The 18,809-nt window shown below is 41.0% G+C and overlaps 1 protein-coding gene and 1 long non-coding RNA gene across 5 annotated transcripts; one reads left to right on the forward strand and one right to left on the reverse strand.

Annotated features, from left to right (window-relative positions):
- Positions 1-603: 603 nt before the first annotated feature.
- rgs14b (regulator of G protein signaling 14b) lies at positions 604-17,404 on the reverse strand. Of its 4 annotated transcripts, none has more exons than XM_086158519.1 (15): positions 17,340-17,404; positions 11,053-11,074; positions 10,762-10,913; positions 10,575-10,667; positions 9,086-9,229; positions 8,825-8,980; positions 8,668-8,734; positions 8,485-8,576; positions 7,500-7,718; positions 7,219-7,295; positions 6,924-7,050; positions 6,059-6,140; positions 4,002-4,054; positions 3,686-3,785; positions 604-2,624 (listed from the first exon to the last, which is right to left on the reverse strand). In XM_086158519.1, exons 3-15 carry the CDS (start codon positions 10,903-10,905, stop codon positions 2,392-2,394), a joined length of 1,587 nt encoding a protein of 528 aa, XP_086014645.1. In that variant the 5' UTR covers positions 10,906-10,913; positions 11,053-11,074; positions 17,340-17,404; the 3' UTR covers positions 604-2,391. The 4 variants fall into 4 exon arrangements, with proteins under 4 accessions (XP_086014645.1, XP_086014643.1, XP_086014644.1 ...); XM_086158517.1 differs by lacking the exon at positions 17,340-17,404 and adding an exon at positions 13,884-14,004 and having other exon boundaries at positions 7,219-7,292; XM_086158518.1 differs by lacking the exon at positions 17,340-17,404 and adding an exon at positions 13,884-14,004 and having other exon boundaries at positions 3,707-3,785.
- Positions 17,405-17,594: 190 nt separating this feature from the next.
- Positions 17,595-17,931, forward strand: LOC147227515 (uncharacterized). The gene is made up of 3 exons (XR_015107042.1): positions 17,595-17,619; positions 17,727-17,769; positions 17,863-17,931. It is a non-coding gene; the product is annotated as an uncharacterized LOC147227515 (long non-coding RNA).
- The last annotated feature ends 878 nt before the right edge of the window (positions 17,932-18,809 follow it).

An 18,809-nucleotide genomic window follows, 5' to 3' on the forward strand; every position in this document is an offset into this window, starting at 1 on the left:
CTCGCTCCCGAAAAAACGGCACGCCGGGATCTAAATTGATATGTTCGGTTCTAAAAACGCTGACTCGTTCCCTCTTTCGGAGCGTCTATTGGCGGAGAGGAACATTTTGTGTGAATGAAACACAATTATTCAAATGGGTTTGTAATCTATCCTGACACAGAAGATGCTACGGTGTACAATTAAGGGATGCATGTTTTAAAAATTATTTACACTTAAGACATTTCAGCTTTTTCTTAGAATGAGGCGTAGAGGTTGAACGCAAAAAAAAAAAAAAAAAAAAACTCAGAGTGCAAAAACGTACGACGGTGTGAACGACGGGAGTGGCTGAGCAGAAGCGAGCTGACACATCTGCTGATTGAACACGCTTTGCAATCACATCCGAAAAAAAAAAAAAAAAAGGGTTTTGATGAAACGCCGGCAGGAAATGCACTCACCTTCGATTCTCCCTCTTCTTTCTCTTGGCTCAGCGCAGACGTGCTGTGGAGACGGCACTCCTCATGTCACTGCCGCCTCGGTATCTGTGAGAGAGCACACCCCGCTCTGCCCATTCATCGCTCCGCCGACGCACCATTCATACATCAGCGGACAAAACACACACCAATATAGAGGTTAAAACAAACTGAACCATGATTTAATTCTAATCATTCATGTTTCCAGCTTAAGGTTGTTTTTAAATAGACATGATATTGCATATTAATGCATGTCTGTGCGGTTCAATCTGTTCAATTCAAATAAAATGTGTGGGTTGGCCAAGATGATGCTTCTCAAACCATATACTTCCATTACGCTTTAAAAAAAAAAAAAAAAAAAAAATTCAAGCAAGTGACATCATCCAGTTGGATATATTCAACTATGACTCATCTAAAAGAAAAAAAAAAAAAATACACATAATATTTCTCCCGGAAAACCGCAAAACACCCTCCATCAACAAGTCTGCCGACAGATGTGGGACGTCATTGGCTGCAAACCCTTGATAAAGAGCCAATCGCAGTGTCCCGTTGACCCCCCCCCCCCCCACACACACACACACCCCCACACACACACACATTCCCCCATCATCCTAAATTACATCAGCATACCAGACGGGAGTCTCTCAGTAACTGTGTGAGAGGTGGAGGAGGATTAGATGCAGGCGGACGACGACCGGAGGGGAGTTTCTCTCTATCAGGCTGCAATGATCACACATGGGGTTTAAGTTGCAGGTGTGACAAACACACACAAATTGGACTTTGTCTCAAAAGCGCAAGTTGCCCAGCTGTGGTCCGGGTGCTCTGCGGTGGCATGAAAAAGTTTGGGCACCCAAACAAATTTTGTGTTCCGATAATTAGTGCTAAAGGTATTCAAATCAATAAAACAACACCAGCCTACTTTTGTTTAAATAATTATTGCTCACTTTCTGTAAATCCTATAAACTTCATTTCACTTCTCAAATATCACTATGTTTGTCCGCTATATGACATATTAAACTGCAATTGCTGAGACAAACAACCAATGACTTATAAAGGAAAATCTTGAAAATGATCAGGGGTGCCCAAACTTTTTCATACCACTGTATATTTGAAACCATCTGTGAAGGGACACTCCTGTTAAAAAAATTTAAAAGAAATGTGATATAAAATAAAAATCTACACTGATATTTTACAAATAGAGACATTAATGCTCACATTTGCCCATGGAATGTTTTAATCTTCTGGGAAGTTTTTTTTTTTTTTTTTCAAATATTTTGAGTAATTACAATGAATTAACTCCTTGATATTTAGCATAGCCTATTGAATACTGAGATATGTGAGGTGATGGGAAAGAAAAAAAAAAAAAGGACTGCATTTTCAAAAGTGCAAATAGAGCAAACAAAATTAATTTAAAGTACCACAAGTAGATTCAAAAAAAAAAAAAAAAAAAAAAAAACAAGCAGTCAAAATATTATAACACACCATAAAACATGCATGCATTTCACATCAAACGTCGGGACAGTCCTTTGGCACAAACATTTTGCTTTCTAAAAAAGCCTGGCTGCAGTTTGAAGAGTTGAAAAACAATCAATGGGAAATTCCAAAACTGTGTCACTGAACAGCAGGGAAGTAATAAACACAAAACTTCATTTTTTTAGTTAAAACGTACTTTCATATACGGCGGCAACATAAATAACTGTTTGACAACACCTTTCCCTGCAGGGACGTGTAGTGTTTTAAAGTCACCGTTAATGATTGCCTCGGTTTATCCTTTTCTTTTAGGCTAAAGAGCTTATTTCATCTTTGGGGAGGGAAAAAAAAAAAAAAAAAAAAAGAATAACACCATTTTCCACCAAAAATATTTGGAAGCATAGTGATGCAAGAGATTTGTTCTCAGGCTTTTCGCGTCACTCCATCCATCCATTCATCCCTCGGATATTTTTCAAAGTGTTGTTTCCCTCAACTCTCGAGAGACGGACTCAGCTGTGCTGGAGGACGAGTCTCTGGGCTCTGCGGCGCAGGACGTGGCCGTCCCGGCTTCATCCGGTCCCGCGCTCGCCGTCTGGGACGGCGGTAACTGAAGGAAATGAGGAACCTCCAACTGCTCTTTGGTCAGAAGACCTCGCTGGTCGTCATTCCTGTAGCACTGGGCCCTCGACAGCATGTCCAGAAGCCCTGACACACACACACACACACACACACCATCATTGCCGTTTTTCCCACAACAATTTAGTTTTTTTTTTCCATTTGTCCCCCTTGAAAACATAAAAAAAAAAAAAACAACTGGCTTCATAAGGGTTTAAACTCCAGATCTCAGAAACTACAGGGGAAACAAAATACTTGTGTCATTTGGAATAAGGGACAACGGATGGACATGGAAATGATGTGATTTGTGTTTTGCAGACATCGGATCTAAACGTCCGAGGAATGAAGGTAACTTGGAGATGAACGGACAAAACCGCATCATCGCTAATGGCGGAAGGATTCCAACCAGGACCTTCTTGCTGTGAGACAACCGTGCTGATCATCGCCGCTTCCAAAATCCAAACGCCCTGCATCTCGGTAGCATTTGCAGTACTTCCTAGAGTTCCAGAGACCGCTTTGATGACCATTTGGTGGTGCATCTATTCTTATTTTTTCCTCATTTTCTTATTCTTATCTTATTTCATGGAAGTTAAATAATATATTATAAAAATGGAAGTTAAACTGGGGGAATGTTAGTCGCTCTTGACTTGTTTGTGATTTGTTTTTGTGATCCTTTCTGTCAGCTGACTGAGATTGACTGAAATGCCCTGAACATTTTTGAACTTTTAGATGGCATATTTTGTCACTTCTATTTGTCTTCCTCAATATCTGACATTTCCTTATCATTATTTACTTCCCGAAGGCCAAAAGGCTGCATTGTTCAGTGACATTCGCTCCCAAAATCTAAATGTCTACATCCTGGAGTCAAGTAAAAATATAAAATACATTTACAAAATCACTAAAAGTAGAAAATACTAATACTAAAATCGGAAATAGTGATAATAAGTATTAACAAATACCTATATTTATTGGTGGTGGAAAGAAAAAAAATAAAAAAAATAAACAATGATAATGCCCCTGTCTTAGACAACTAGTTCTGTCACTGTTTCATAGCAAGTCATTTAAATCCCCCCGCATAAACTCATATTACTAACCCATTGGTGATCAATTCTGATCACCAAATCAATCAAACTCCTTCTGAGGTGTCCTACCATCCATGTCGGGGTTCTTACTGGGCTTTGGCTGTGTCTTGGCTTTGTCTTCCTGGGTGTGTGATGGCGCTTCTGTGCCGCATGCAGTCGCCGCTTCGGCCTGGAAGAAGAAATGAGAACGCCGGCCAAATTAATGTGACAAAAATAAATTGCTTTATTAATAAAATGAAAAAAACGCGTCATCTTCGAATCATGACATGGGTGAATCATCCTCATTGTGTCTTAACAGTGAATGGAGATGAAAGAGTCACGCTTTATTTTTTTTTATATTTAAACGAACCAACATCAAAACTATTTTTCCCACCGACGGCCGTACCTGTGTGGGTGCAACAATTCCATGGGATTTGGAAATTTTGCTTGTGGTTCTCCCTGCCCAAAAACACAATGGTGTAAAAAGTCAGTGGTGTAGACAAACAAATGATTTCCGGCAGAATAATGAGCAGCAGGCTGCATTCTCTTTTAACAAGCTTTACTTCACCAGTCCAAAACAAATAGTACTTTTGGCTTTTGCCATAGCCTTTGCTGCCAAAAATTCTAAAAGCAGGATACCTGTACAAAATAGAGAATATTCCTTGAATTGTCCCACAAAGTATACATTTCAACCACTCACAGCAGAAGGTCGACAGTGCAAGTTATAAAAAAAAAAAATACAAAAAAAAAATAATAATAATGTTAACTACACGCACACACATACATTACATACATATGTACACACAAATACATATATTGCATACACACATATATATATATATATATATATATATATATATACACAGACAGACCGACACACACACACACACATATATAAATAACTTTTCATAAATTCAGAGTACCCTCACTTCTGAGTTATGTTCTCAGAGCCCCTGTGAAAAGCTAATTTCCACAAAGGTATTTACAGATATATTAGATATATTCTACTTAGCCAATGTTATTCCGGATGAGAGCAGCGAGAGTTCGCAATGCTGGGTATCTTTGTTTAACAAAGGAGATCTCATATTTTATTTATTTGAGAAAATGAATTTCAGTTTAATTTTACTATAATTTTTACTGTTTTTTTTTTCTCTTCTTAGACTAGAATATGGCTATTTCATCACAAACAAACAAAAAATCTGCAAAGTAGTGCAGGCACACACACACACACACACACACACACACACACACACACACACACACACACACACACACACACACACACACACACACACGGCTTGTATTGACATGTTGTTCTATGACATTCGAGGGCAAACTCAGTTTCTCTCTGTGTTGTTGCAAAGCAAATATTATTTGTATTCAGTTTAAATGTATTTTTTCTCACTTTCTTACTAATGGCTTTTACATATTGTCCTACCACACAAATTGTCAAACAACATAAAAAAAAAAACAATATCAAGGAAGTAAGTTTTGATTTAGTGCTATTACATTTCATGCCATTTAGCATTAGCTAAACCCTGTGTGGGAGTTGTAGCTCACTCTACATCAGAAGACATACAGCAAGCCAATAAACATCACAAGACAGCGGGAAATCACTATTGCTATCAATATTTCAAAGTTAATTAAAAAAAAAACCTGCTTAAGGTTCAGGCTTGAAAGTAACCCAGCAGATCACAAGCTTGGTTGAAGGTTGGAAATAGACTTCTGCAGCTCAAATGCAATTCTCTTTATTACAAATCAATAGAGCTACAAGCTTTTTTTTTTTTTTTTTTCAAGAATATTTAATTTTAGGAGGTGAAAAAAAAACAATTTTAAATTACTTTGTACCAGCTTGGTGTTACACAGAGTATCCAAAATCAATTTTTTTTTTTTTTTTCGGTAAGTTCTCCTTTGCCTCGGCAGTTGGTAAATGAGGTGAGAGGACTCAAAGTGGCATCGCATTCAACAACCCAAATGGACACTGACGTTGTTGCCTCACGGAAACGAATGAGGAGTGAGAGACGCGTAGAAACACAAAGAAAGCAGAGCCGGGCCGGAAGAGGAATACGTCGACCGTGACACGGGAAAAAACTAGGGCAGGAGAGCGGACGCTGAAAAGAAACCCTGCCGACCAGTTGAAAGAGACTAAGAGCCGAGGAATCCGCCGACGCTTTCTGGAGAACGGTGGAGGAACGCCCTGACTTGATGCAGTGTTGGGCTGAGACGGGCAGAATCTATGAACACATTAGGGACGACCCAGAGATAAAGAGGGAGCGGAAAGAGCCATCTGATCAGCATTAGCTTCGTTTAATTCACCCCTCGGCCGCCAAGCGCTCTTTTTACGGTGCGGCTCCTTGGAGGGGAATAATAGAGTTGTGAATATAAATTGCATTGAGAGAAAAAAAAAATGCACAACTTGGTAAAAGGAGGTCTATAAATAAAAAAAAGGTCAATTCTACTAACCCTTGGCTTTGTCAAGTTGTATTCTCTTATTGGCCAGATGGAACACCGTGCTGCTCAGATTTACTGGCTTATCACTTCCAACCTAAAACGACAGAAGAAAGAGGAGAGACGAACACTGAAAACACACTGGCGTTGAATCACGACCTCACGGCCCCAGAAAAAGCAAATTAATAGAGAAGAACAGATCTGATTTCAGCTGGGGACATTGAAAGATTATATTGACGTGATTAACGTGCATTTTTGCATTTAAACTGTGACTGGTAACGGCTGCCGAGGAGGGAAATGAAAAAAAAAAATCTCCAAATGCAAAAAGGCCCAAGCTAAACAATGCGATGCACTTGTGCACTTTGTTGTCCAGGAATCGGGAAATAATCAATTAATCAATTGTCTTACTCTGATCTCTGAAGAAAAGATTATTATAATGTCTTTTATTAAGTGCATTCATTGAAAAAAAAAAATTAAAAAAAAAATCTATGCTTATATTCCATATTTAGACTTGGGGGGGGTTATAATAAAAAAAAATAATGACAACATAGAAGTCTTTTGTTTGGAAGGACGGCAAAAATAGCACCAAAATCAATTTTACTAAAACCAAATGGAATTTAAAAGGGTTTCCCACAACATACAGTCATCTGTGGAGGCAATAAATTGCAGGTTTAAAGTCAAAGCTGCTCAAAAGTCATGATTTTAAATTTGAATCCCATATTAGATTTATCTATCATCAACTTTAACATAATAGGCCTATAAATGCCTGACAGGAAAATGCAAGAATTTCATTCATAAGATGGTAAACTAACTCCGAGGCCGCAGTCTCCACCCCTGCTTACAGTCAGAGGCAGTCATTCACACACACACACACACACACCAGAGTCACTTGGACGTCCTGTGGCTTGAGGTGATTGGTCTGCAGGACGGCAGACAAGGCATCCTGCAGCGTCTTGCTAGACTTGGCCTTGATCCCCCTCGTCTTACCAGTGAAGGCATTCTCCAGCCTGCAAGACACAAACATCCTTCAAAACGCTGTCAAAAAAAAAAAGTGTTAAGAAAACATCTGATCTCTGGTTGTTCGAGGGATAACCTCGTGTGAACGCCAGGTGCAAACAGACAGGAAGTGTGTGTGTGTGAACCGAGGGAAGGAATGAGTCGCCTCATTGACTCACACGAACGTCACCATGAGCTCCAGTAGGACCTGCTCGTCTCTCACCACCGAGCAGTCCTGGTCCAGAGACAAGGGCTGCTGCAGAAAAACACCAATTTGGAACAGGAACAGAGAAAATCATCGTACTTGAGGTTACTAAAATAAACAGCGGGTGGGGGAATCATCTGTGAAGATGATATTAGGGCGGACAGAGGACATTTATTTCGGTGCGTTGCGGCGGCGCGAGCTCGTAAATCCTATTTTGAGAGACGACGGGGGGAAACAGAGGAGCGATTTTCTCACCTTCTCCTTTCCGTGGAGGTAAATGAGGACATCCTTCAACGGAAATCCTCTCTTCTCGCACAGGCCCGTCAACATCTCTCTGATGGGCACGCCATTCGGTGTCGGGGCCAGGGAAGCGCTGCCGTCGGGGAGGTAGACGCAGCAGTAGCCGCCCTCCATCCCCAACCGGTTTCCGGCTCCGTCGCCCTGCTCGGGGGCGCCGGGACCGAACTGGCCGTTCTTGGTGCCGAGAAATCGAGAAAATGAGCGTCAGGTCATCCAAAATCATAGACCTTGTCACCTCCGGCTCCGCAACTCACGAGATCGTGACATCGGTTCTTATCCTTGACAGAAAATATGAATTTATGCAGTGGCTTATGCACAGGATTTCTGACAGGGAAGGGTTTTACCGGGATCTAACTGGACCCCCGAGCGGGATTTCAGTAGCTTAGCCTATATTATATAAAATAGTAAAATATAATATAAAAATATATTTACGTGAAAACATTGTCTCATGTATGTCGGCCATACAGGAAAATAAAATCCCCATAATCCCGAACAATATTATCTGCATTATTTCAACAATAAGTGAATCTAATATCTTCATTTTTTTTTTTTTTATATCAGGCCCAGTTTTTAAAATAAAGCTCATCAGCGAGAGAAGAAAATGATAGCTTTTGAAAGTGAAAATAACCCTCTCGTCAAGCGCTGAAGAGAAAGACACGGTGAATAAAAGGACATTTTGCAATCTTATGATTGCTCTAAATCCTGCGAAAATGAAGTGTCTTTGTATTCAACTCAAAATAGGATGTCCTACTGGCAGGCCACATAAAACACAGGGTTTTTTTTCAAAACGTAAAGATTCACCTCGCGGCGCTGAGTGCTTTGTGTTTCAAATACAGCACACAATGACCAGGAATTACAAGATTGTAATATTAAATTCTAAAAGCCACATTTAGCGATGAGGCTTACGAGTATTTCTAAAAGTTTGTCAAAGAGCACTGACCTCTCTCTGCCTGTCGCAGGAGCCGAGCTCCACACTGCTGAGAGACTTGAGAAACTTATGGGATTCTTTCCAAGCTTCCCAACTGGATTCATCTATTGATATTGGAAAAAAAAGTGTGCTGATGAAATAACATCGCATTTTTACAACTCTTGATCTCAAAAGCATGTTTCTGAGGGACGCTACCTCCCCAGGAGCCTCGTTTCTGTCGCCTATCCGGCGCATTCTTGCCGTCCGAGTCAGATTTCTCTATCTGTTTGAGATCAGATTGTTACTTTAGCGACGCAGGATCTAAAGAACGGACAGTTTTCAGTCTTTTATGAATTTTCAGGTCCCAATCTACCTTCTTGTCACTTAAGATTGGGCTTCTGTTGCTGCAGAGAGACTCCGCGGAGAGTTGAGGTAGCACTTTGCCCTCCACACTTGCCAGTGTGCAGCGCTGGTAGAGAGGGGAGCGCACAAAGCGCCTGTAGCTGTCCATCTTCATGAGGTTAAATATCTGACAAACCAGAACAAGGATACGGTGATCTAATCCATTAGCCATATCGAGTAGTTTTTTTTTTTTTTTGCTTGGTTTACCTCGGGAGCGGGCTGCATTACAGACCTGTGTTTGAGCTTTTTTAAACATGTCAGGTGTGGGCCGCTCCAGATCGCTCTTCTCGGTCTTGGCCGTATCGTCGATGTTGACTGAATACGGAGCGCTTTCGGACAGGTAGGTCTTGTAGATTGACAGCGCTGCCGCCTTCATCTGCGAACGGTGACAGACTGCCGCTTAGCCAAAAACTAGGGTTCCCATATTTTCCTATAAGCCTTTAATCTCCTTAAAAATCCGACAGCGCGCCTTATAATCAGGTGCGCCTTATATATGGATCAATATTGAGCCGCAAGAGGTCTCGCAACTACGGGAAGCAGCCGCCGACTCATTTTCTCCCTTGGAAGAAGCAGCGCGCGGTGCTAATGGGATATATGACAGCGCCAAGCGTGCATTTTCATTTCCGTTTGTGTGTGTGTGTGTGTGTGTGTTTGTGCACTCATCGCCAAAGTAGCAGCGGTAAAAACGGTAAAGGGGAATTCTAGAACACAACACTTGTGTTTGTATAAAGACCCCAAAATGACACCTTTCAAGAGTCACGCTACGACACAGAGTTTAAACTGAAGGCGATCGGTCACGCAGTAGAACACGGGAATAGAGCTGTAGCCAGAGAATTCAATATTAACAAATCAATGGTGCGGAAGTGAAGGAAGTGACAAGAGTAAAGAGGAATAAACAGAGTTTCAGAGGAAACAGCAAGATGGCTACAGTTAAAGGACAAACTTGAACAGAGAGCAGCAAGTAGAAACGTCTCCACAGTCACTATTCCAATGAAGGCAACAGCGCTAGCTAGCTAGCGACACGAGCATCAATGAATTCAGAGGCGATTCTTCTTGATGCTTTTGTTTTATGAAACGCCTTGAACTGTGACAAATGGAGTTGGTAATACATTGTTAGAGCTACCGGTCCGTATGCTACCGTATTGTGAATGCGCTCACTTGTTTTGGGAGCGAACGGAGTTGTCAGAACGTCGGTTTGTATTCTATTGATAAAGTTTGAGTGACTTATCTGACTGTTTTGTTGACAGTCCCTTTAGCGCAGCTCCATTTAGTGGATGCATAACGCAACCCCAGCCACTACTGTAGCTTCTATTCTATGCGCCTTATAATCCAGTGCACCTTTTGGTGCGGAAAATGCTGTATTTCAAGTCCATGCATCACGAACGGACAAAACTTTAGAATTATACTTATACTGTTTGTGTAACTTCGTTTTCTATTCCTTATCCCGGCTTAGCAGTCAAGATGTCGCCGGTTGGTATCCTAATCCAGATTTGAATACAAATAAATCCTGTTTTTGATGCATGGAATATCGTTTTGGCTCAATCCGTGCCGATGAGCTTTGAGTCAAGTGTTCGGGCTGGCATATACACTCAAACGCTTCTTGTCGGGAAAAAATGGATTGCTGCGAAATACCAGAGTATTGATTTTTAACACCGGCACAATGGATTAACCGTGAAAGCGGAGATTAGACGTGTCAAAACAGCCAAGCAGAGCCGTTATACCTCATCCAACGAAGTGGCTGGAATCTGCCTGAACTTTTCACAAGCCTTCCAGAATAAGATGTTCTCCTCGCTCACCTCTGATTTCAGAAATGCCTGTGGAGACACACAAGGTCAGAACAAGTTATCCGAAAGGATTTGAGCGCTTTCCTGACAAATGACGCCTTCAAAAATATGTTGACGGTCTCACCGTAAAGTAGCCGACCCCACAGGGGTCCTCCAGCAGCTTTTCCAGCGAGACGGCCCATCGCAGAACGCTGTTGGCCTGTCGAGCCTCTCCGCCCGGAGTCCCGGGGAGGCTGATGCTGCTGCCTCCGCAGCCTCGAGCAGACATGTTTAACTCTACGTCAAGACAATACGACACGTGACCGAGACAGAGATCGAAGTAGATACTTAGTTCTGTCGTGCACGGACACGTTTCGCTCAGCAAAATGCAAGATCTGACCGATTAGCGGCGTGGAGATTGACTGTTCATGCTTACCACCGTCTGACACCGCCTGGCTCTGCGATGAGAGGAGGAAACACAAAATTACAAAGGTGATAAAGAAAAAATGTGCAAAAACAAACCAAAAAAATGAAAGTTTAATGATTCTTAAGGTGGTTTTAAAACTTAACAGTATCCAAATGATATCAGAGCGTTGGAAAATTCAATCGAGGCAAACGCACCTTCACAAGAGTCGATAGCGGAAATTTAACAAGAACAGCAGATGAGAGAAGAGCAAGAAGTCATGACAGGAAGTGGTTAGAACATCGAAGACAGTCACTCTCATTCATCTTTCAGCGACAAATCTTGAAGCACATTCATGCTTTTTTCGCCGCCCGGGATTAGAAACCCCACAGACCTGTCGCAACCACGTCTGGATCCAACCCAAGGCCTACTCACGGCAGACGCACCACTCCGATTGCCACAAACCAGCGACATGCAGGTTTCCCACTCATGTGATACGAGGGTGATTTTGTTTGCCTTTCAGATCAATACTTTAGAAAGGAACATTTCACTATAAATTAGGCGGAATCTGTTCTGCAGGTTGTGTCGTTTTACATTTCTGAGCAGCAGGCGGTTAGTGGTAACTGAGGTTTGGGCTTCTTTGTGTGGACCCACAGGTACCATAACTTCCAGACTATTGAGCGCACCTGAGTAGAAGCCGCACCAGCTAGCCGATCGCTATCTCAGGCTTCCTCCTGCGCGCTAAAACCGTCAAAGCCGTCTTCTTCGGTGTCGGAGTTGAACGGACTCAGAATTTCCCGGTCATTTCATCGGTCCGATGTGATGAGGATAAATGTTTTAGCGGCGTGAAGCTCGCTAGCACCCGGCCCAACCCAAAAAAAGTCCATATACTAGCCGCATTGTTGTTTACGTGAAAAAAGTCGCAGCTTATCGTCCGGAAATTGCGGTAGTCTTCTTCAGTGTCGGAATGGAACGGCCCCAGAATTTCATTGGTCCGATGTGATGAGGCGAAATATTTATGGCAGCGCGAAGTTCAACCCCCCCCAAAAAATGCATAAATTAGCCGCATCATTGTTTACGCTGCAGTGTTCAAAGCATGTGAAAACAGTAGCGGCTTATAGTCCGAATGTACGGTATATTTGGTTAGAAGTTGAACGACGTGCGTTTCAGTCAACGGTCAACAACCTGTTTGAGGTTCCATCTATCGAAACTAAATATTTGTTAAAAACTGGGAACCTCTTTTAACTAAACCGACATGCGTAATTGATTCACGCGTTGGGGACATTATGTAAATTTGCTGCTGCTTCTTCAAGTACTTAATGACAGCGAAGATATTACTGTTTAAATACGGTTTAATTTAAACTCTGAGAAGCAGCTGACGGGAAGAAGCTGAATAAACCATAAGGTAGATGACTGAAAATCATTTCTCGAGAGTGACTACATTGATTTCAAAGTCAGTAATTGCTCAACTTTCAATGTTCATGACTTAACGTACGTGAGCACAACGTGACTTCATGTCTCAGGTTACACGCAATATCAATATAGCGACAGAGGCTATATATAATCAAATGGTCATGCTTTTGGCACATTAGCATATTGCGGCTCGCAATCTAAATCCAGTGCATCCTTTTTCCCCTCAGCCGGTTTGCAGCGACAGCAAACCCGGAGAACGAAGTTAACTCAGACAACCAACCCCTCCGCCACCATCCCTGCTCTTCTGGGGAAAATCCAAGTGCTGCTGTGCCAGATGAGTTGGATAATCCCCCTCCAGCTTGTTATGAATTCTAAATTACGCTCAATGCAAAAACAAAGGAATTTCCAGCGACCGGCCGGACGGATGCTGTGATTATGACTAACCTGGTTAAACATTTTCAATTCCATGAGCAATTAAACACAAAATACTGAAAATGGATGTCCGTAATTTTATAACTTCCCTGAAGGAACAGATGCTAACATTGTATTTGTTGCCTGTTACAGTCATTTATCTTGGTTATTTATTCCATTAGTTGGTGATGACTGAAAAAAAAACCAACGGTATTACTTGTCGCTTCCATTTTTATTTTTTAGTGTTGAATATCCGCTGTGTATTTAACACACATACAACTGCCTCAATTTGCGTAGATTTTTGGGCGTGTTAAATGAAGTCAAAAATGTTTTCATGCATGGTAGTCCGTTTTAGCTTTTGTGGTTTTTTGTAAAGAGCTTAGCATTTAAAAAAAACGGCCGAGGTCAAGACAGAAGCGAATGAAGATAAGCGGTGGCCTTTTGTTTACCAAATTAACCATTGGAGGATGTATACTGTTTTTTATCTTTGTACAGTGCAGACAAAATTTGCTTAAAAAAAAAAAAAAACTGGTGAAAGAGAAGCGGCTGCAGCTTGGATCGAACAAACATTTTCATCACACATCCTGCGAACCAAACTGCCTGCCAGCCTTGTTTCCTTTTTTTCTTACAAAAAAAAATGTAAATCGAGAAGCCTCTGGCAAAATTCAAAGAAAGCTGAGTTCTAACGGAGCCAATTTATTCCAGACACATGGCCGCACACCAAGATTGTTTTCATTGGCACCTGTGTGTAACACCGCAGCTGGCACTACCGAGCGGCGACAAGTTAAAACAAAAAGCGACTGCGTTACAGTCCTCTTCACACATTTAACATCTGTGTCAAATAATTGAGGGGGGGATGAAAACGAAGACTAAAATCTTGTCCAAAGCGCCACAATTTAGAGGAATGAAACGTGCTCACCTCCTCGATGCCCCTTTTGGAAAGGCTGGGGAACCAAACCGCTTTTACAACATAATACATTAAGCAATAATACCGATCGGGGGGGGGGGGGGGGGGACCAAGAAAAGTAATACTAACTCACCATGTGATCAACGGGAATCCTGAGAGCATTGTTTTTCTTTGCCATTGGGGCTAAGATACCGGAATAAAAAGCTCAAGTACAACGCGTACAACACGTTGCCTGGGGACACGGCGGAGTGCTCCTCCAAACATGATGTGCCCTCTACAGTGAAACACTTTAAAACTCATCATTTAGGTCCTCCTGTCACTTCCTGCCAGAGAAGGAAGTCTTGCCATAGCAACAACCACAGAAGAGGAAGTCAAGTCACAATAATCAAACTGTTGTGCGCCCACATTTTAAATATTGAGATATGGTTAAAATACGTTGTGCCTTATTTCGGTTACAACGTTTTCTTTTCTACTTCGCTGTTTGATTCCTTGAAGTTTCGATTTATTCGATTGAAGCACGTGGGTAAAAAATAAAATAAATAAAAACCTGCTCAGTTAAATGAAGTTGAGGGAGGGCTTCACCACGTCAGCCCCCCCGATCCAATGTTACAGCTGCTCTGTCTGTCATGGAAATGAGATGGGAAGTCAAGGAAGGGCGTATTAAGTTACCTTTTGCTGAAACAGCCCATAATATGTACGGAGTATATTAAATGTATACATATATATATATGTAAACTTCCTAGGAGTGGAACTTGAACTTATCTATTCCCTTAAATAACTATATCAGTTAGAGTTCTGGTAAAAGGGGGTGGGAAGTTCGGATGACAATTGTACTTAAAAACACTGACTTTTAATCAAATATACTCGGTTTTTTCAATGAAAGTACAAAAAATACAGTTAGTCAATCTTCTGCATAAGATTTAATGGCTAAACATGACAAGTTGTTTTTTTTTTTATTCTGTTCTGTCTATTTTTATCTTTGTTGTTCATTTTTCTGTGGATGTCTTTCCCTATCTTTTAATTTTCTCCTTTAGTTATACTTATACTCATATGTATTGATATTGTTATGGTTGCATTGTTTTGACGAAAGAATTTTCCCAGTGAGGATCAATAAAGTATTATCTTACCTTAAATGCTAAGCTACTCTGATTCTGGGGCCAGGAATAAGATGGGATTAATAAGAATTTTAAATAAAATTATATCTTGATTGGAGAGGGGGGGGGAATGATTCTTTGGAGCTTCATTATTATAATATTTGCCTTTCTCTCCTTTTTTTGCGTGCAAAATCGTGAATGTTTGCTAAGCTAGCTTGAAAAATATCTCCGTTCTCACGACATTTCCCACTCGGCGGCCCCGGATCCACAACTGCGTGTCCTAAAACGGACTCCGTGGGATTAACCTCACCTTCTCGTCGGCCGTCACGGTCCGTGGGGTCTCCCATTGATGAGATATCCTGAAAATCTTGCGTGACACCTTCTTCGCCAGGCGACAGAATCCGTAGCCGAGTCTCACGACGGCCACCATTTTGAAACGCGCGGCGAAGCGGTGACCGTGGCCCGAAACATCCGGGCTACCGGGCTGACCTGATGACCTGATTGGCTGCTTGTGGAACCGGAAACCCAATTAACGGTTACCTAGCAACCTTTATTTCCGCCGGAACTCGAAAAGCTGATTGTAGTTTTTTTTTTTTCTTTTGGTGTTGTTGTTTTGGTGAGGTTATTTTTTTCAGTGCGTAGTTAAAATATATAATATATAAATATATGAATCAAAATTGAATTAATCTTACATAAAAACAGCACATTCGTGAGAAAAAGCACATATACCAAACATGGGACTGCACAAAAAAAAACTACAATTAAAAAAGTAGTGAAACTTGAAAACTAGGTTAAAACTCACTTTTTTAACACAACTTTTTTTATTAAGTTTTTTATTGCCTGTGAAAGCAATTTTCTGCTCACGTGAAATTCTGTAAAAACATAGCATTTGAAAGACTAAAATATAGTATTACTGATAGAAATGATAGGAAATAGAAAATGGCTAAAATTGAAAGGGGGATGCATGAATCTTACATTTGTATATAAATTGAGGCAGATCCATAGATTGTCACCAAATGCCACAAATAGATCGCTGTAATAACTCAGACTCTTGTATTTTACTTTGAGATGTATAAAAATTAAAAGTCCTGACACATATTTCAATGCATCCAATTTAATGACAACTAAGTAAAACCATGATCATATTTGTGTATTTTGCATTTTTTGATCATGAAATACTGATTCACATCAATCTTTTTGGTTCACAGATATCAGCATGTTTACATTAGCTTGGCTCACCATAACAATTAGACACAATTAGTTCCCTTTATATTAGTATTGCATCAATGCTATTCTGAGTACAAAATCGAAATGTATATTTTACGCACATATGAAACTTCCTCATTTATCTAACAATGAAAGGTAATTTAGGCTAACGCCGTGATGTTTTGTTCTTGATTGTCAGAGAGGCAGCTGGAGTTTGCGCAAGTTTTACATTCCAACTAAGAGTATTTTGACACTTCCTAACAGGCAACTGAGTGCAGATCAGTGTTTGGAGCTCAGCTGCCTCTCTTTTAAAATGCTTCACAGGCTGTTATTATCTCACTACTACATGCTAATCAGACTGTGCTGCGGCAATAAACCTGTGCCATCGTGTTTTCAAGGCCACTTTGTTCTGAGCTGGACCCGGTATCTTATTAGAAACAAACTGCAATCAGCAAACACATCATGAAATGCATCCGTTAGTATCTGCCAAGACCGATGACTCAAAATACAGCACTAGGTCCAGATAATAAAAGTGCGAAAATATGGTATCCTCTCCCCAAAAAATTAAATTAAGTTAAATTGAGAGAAATTAAGAAAAAAAAAAAAAAGGCGGAGCTCCTTAAAACAGCAGACGTAATCAAAACAAGACATTACTCAATTGCTTGACATTTCCCAACAGTTGAGCATTTGTTAAGCTCCAAATGTAACACAATGGCGCCTTGTTGAACTTCTGACTTGACATTAACTCTCAAGAATATTTCTAACATTCTCCTTGTTTCTTTCCAAACACCCTTCTACTGCCTCAGTGTCCTTGAACTTTGCTTTTGCTCAAAAACTGGAGCACTGGAGCATGTTCTGCCATGGATCCAGCCGGTGAAACCGAGCTGCAGCGCTCTCTGCTGGACAGAAAAACACCAACGGGACACTGAGGCAGCAGATATCCCTTTTTTATTTCTCACTTTCTCTCTAACAACAACCCCAGCATAATAAAAAGTCAAACATTTTTCTCACATTGGCTTTAAATCGGTGTGATGTCTCTCGTTTTGAGCACAAATGGTGTTCGCGAGGCCACGCGCTTCGGCACGTTCTTCAATTCAGGGCCGAAAATCTGTTCAGTGAACGCACAGATGGGGAAATATAGCATCCCCAAATGGATTTTCGTATTTTTCTTTCAGCACTTCATGTAAAACACATACCGTCAGGGTGGTGCATTGTATGATGTGCAAGGAGAGACTCATTTGCATTCATAAACTCGTGGCTCGGAGATAACAGATGTAACATATTCTTACCTCATGGCTCTGCGTGTCTATTTCTGTCCTTCTACCTTATGCTTTTTTGTTTTTAGATCATTGTGTGCAGCGGCAAGAGGGGAAATCTCACGAACTGAGCCTGAATGTCATTGAAGAACACATGAAAGCGCGACGTCTACGTCCTTGCCGCGAATCTCTCGCACGAACGTACAAGTCGGGCTATTGTCTGCGTTGTAAAAAACACTACATTTGCATGTTATCGGTGTTTATAATCAGTCCTCTGTCACAGAGAAAGGCAGCGCCATCGTCTCCGCCGCAGGTAAAACGATGTGTTTTCGAAATGTTATACCGAATTTAGATTCAATTCGCAGACGGCATCAAGTAACATAATGTCGACTCTTTTTTTTTTTTTTTTTTTTTTTACAGAAAATTTCCCTGCAAACAATGATCCTGTGTATTTTGCTTATAGGTGAGAAGTCACTGTATATATTTTTTAAATTGTTAAATCCTGCACGTATATTTTCCATCTTACCGAGCGGCTGCTTTTGTGGTCGTGTCACAGGTCATGTTTGCGCCGACTGTTTTCCTGCCCGCTGTCTCAGACGTAACTGCACGGAGGGATATATTGCAGGTAAAAAATAAAAATAAAACCTTAATAAAAATATCTCGCTCTGATAATGTCATGTAAAAGTTGGCTTAAATTATGTTTTATCAGATTAAATGCATGAGGAAATGCTCAAATCTTGGTTTTCCCCATAGATCCGTGTGCTGCGTGCCCGGGATCTGCAATGTCCTGTGTTACCAGTTAGTGCCTCTTATTAATTTTATTTATTAAATATATCATGTTGCATATATTATATATGATATCCAAGTACCAGTTGGTGAGAATGGAGTGGGGTTGAGCTTTTTTTTTTTTTTTTTTACATTAAAATCAAAAGCACATTTTTTTGTCATGAGTGTTAAAAAATCATGCAAAAAAATGATTTTTTAAATAGCAAGAATCCGTTTTACAAAATGAAATTGTTCTCCTTGAATGCAAAATTACCTCTTTATTCTCATGAAAAGTTCTAATACAAAAAAAAAAATATGTCTCTTGTGCGTTTTTTTTTTGTTTTGTTTTTTTTTGTTTTTTCTACATTGACTCCCCCCGGTTAGTCCCGTCACACCTGCAACCGGCTTGCAAAAAAGGTAACCGGCAAAAATATCATCGCCTTCTGCAAAATACTGGGACTCACGAGAGCTCTGACACAGTTGTTTACCTCGTTCTTAATAATTTGTTCTGCAGACTTCCTGGTGTCTGTCAACACCAGCGGATCCACTCTGGACGAAGGCGACGATGTCACGTTGACTTGTTTCCACGACCTTCCGGATCTGCACCCGATGTTCGGGTGGAGGAGCGACGGGCGGGAAATCGAGCGAGAGCATAGAAATAATAAGGTGCTGACTCTCCGGAGCGTGCTGTCGCATGATTCAGGGAACTACGTCTGCACCGTCAACAGCTCGTGCGGC

This window comes from Fistularia commersonii, chromosome 13 (assembly GCF_037954325.1).
Source record: "Fistularia commersonii isolate RoL2024-O1a breed Wild chromosome 13, RoL_Fcom_v1.0, whole genome shotgun sequence".
In the NCBI taxonomy this organism is placed as follows: domain Eukaryota; kingdom Metazoa; phylum Chordata; class Actinopteri; order Syngnathiformes; family Fistulariidae; genus Fistularia; species Fistularia commersonii.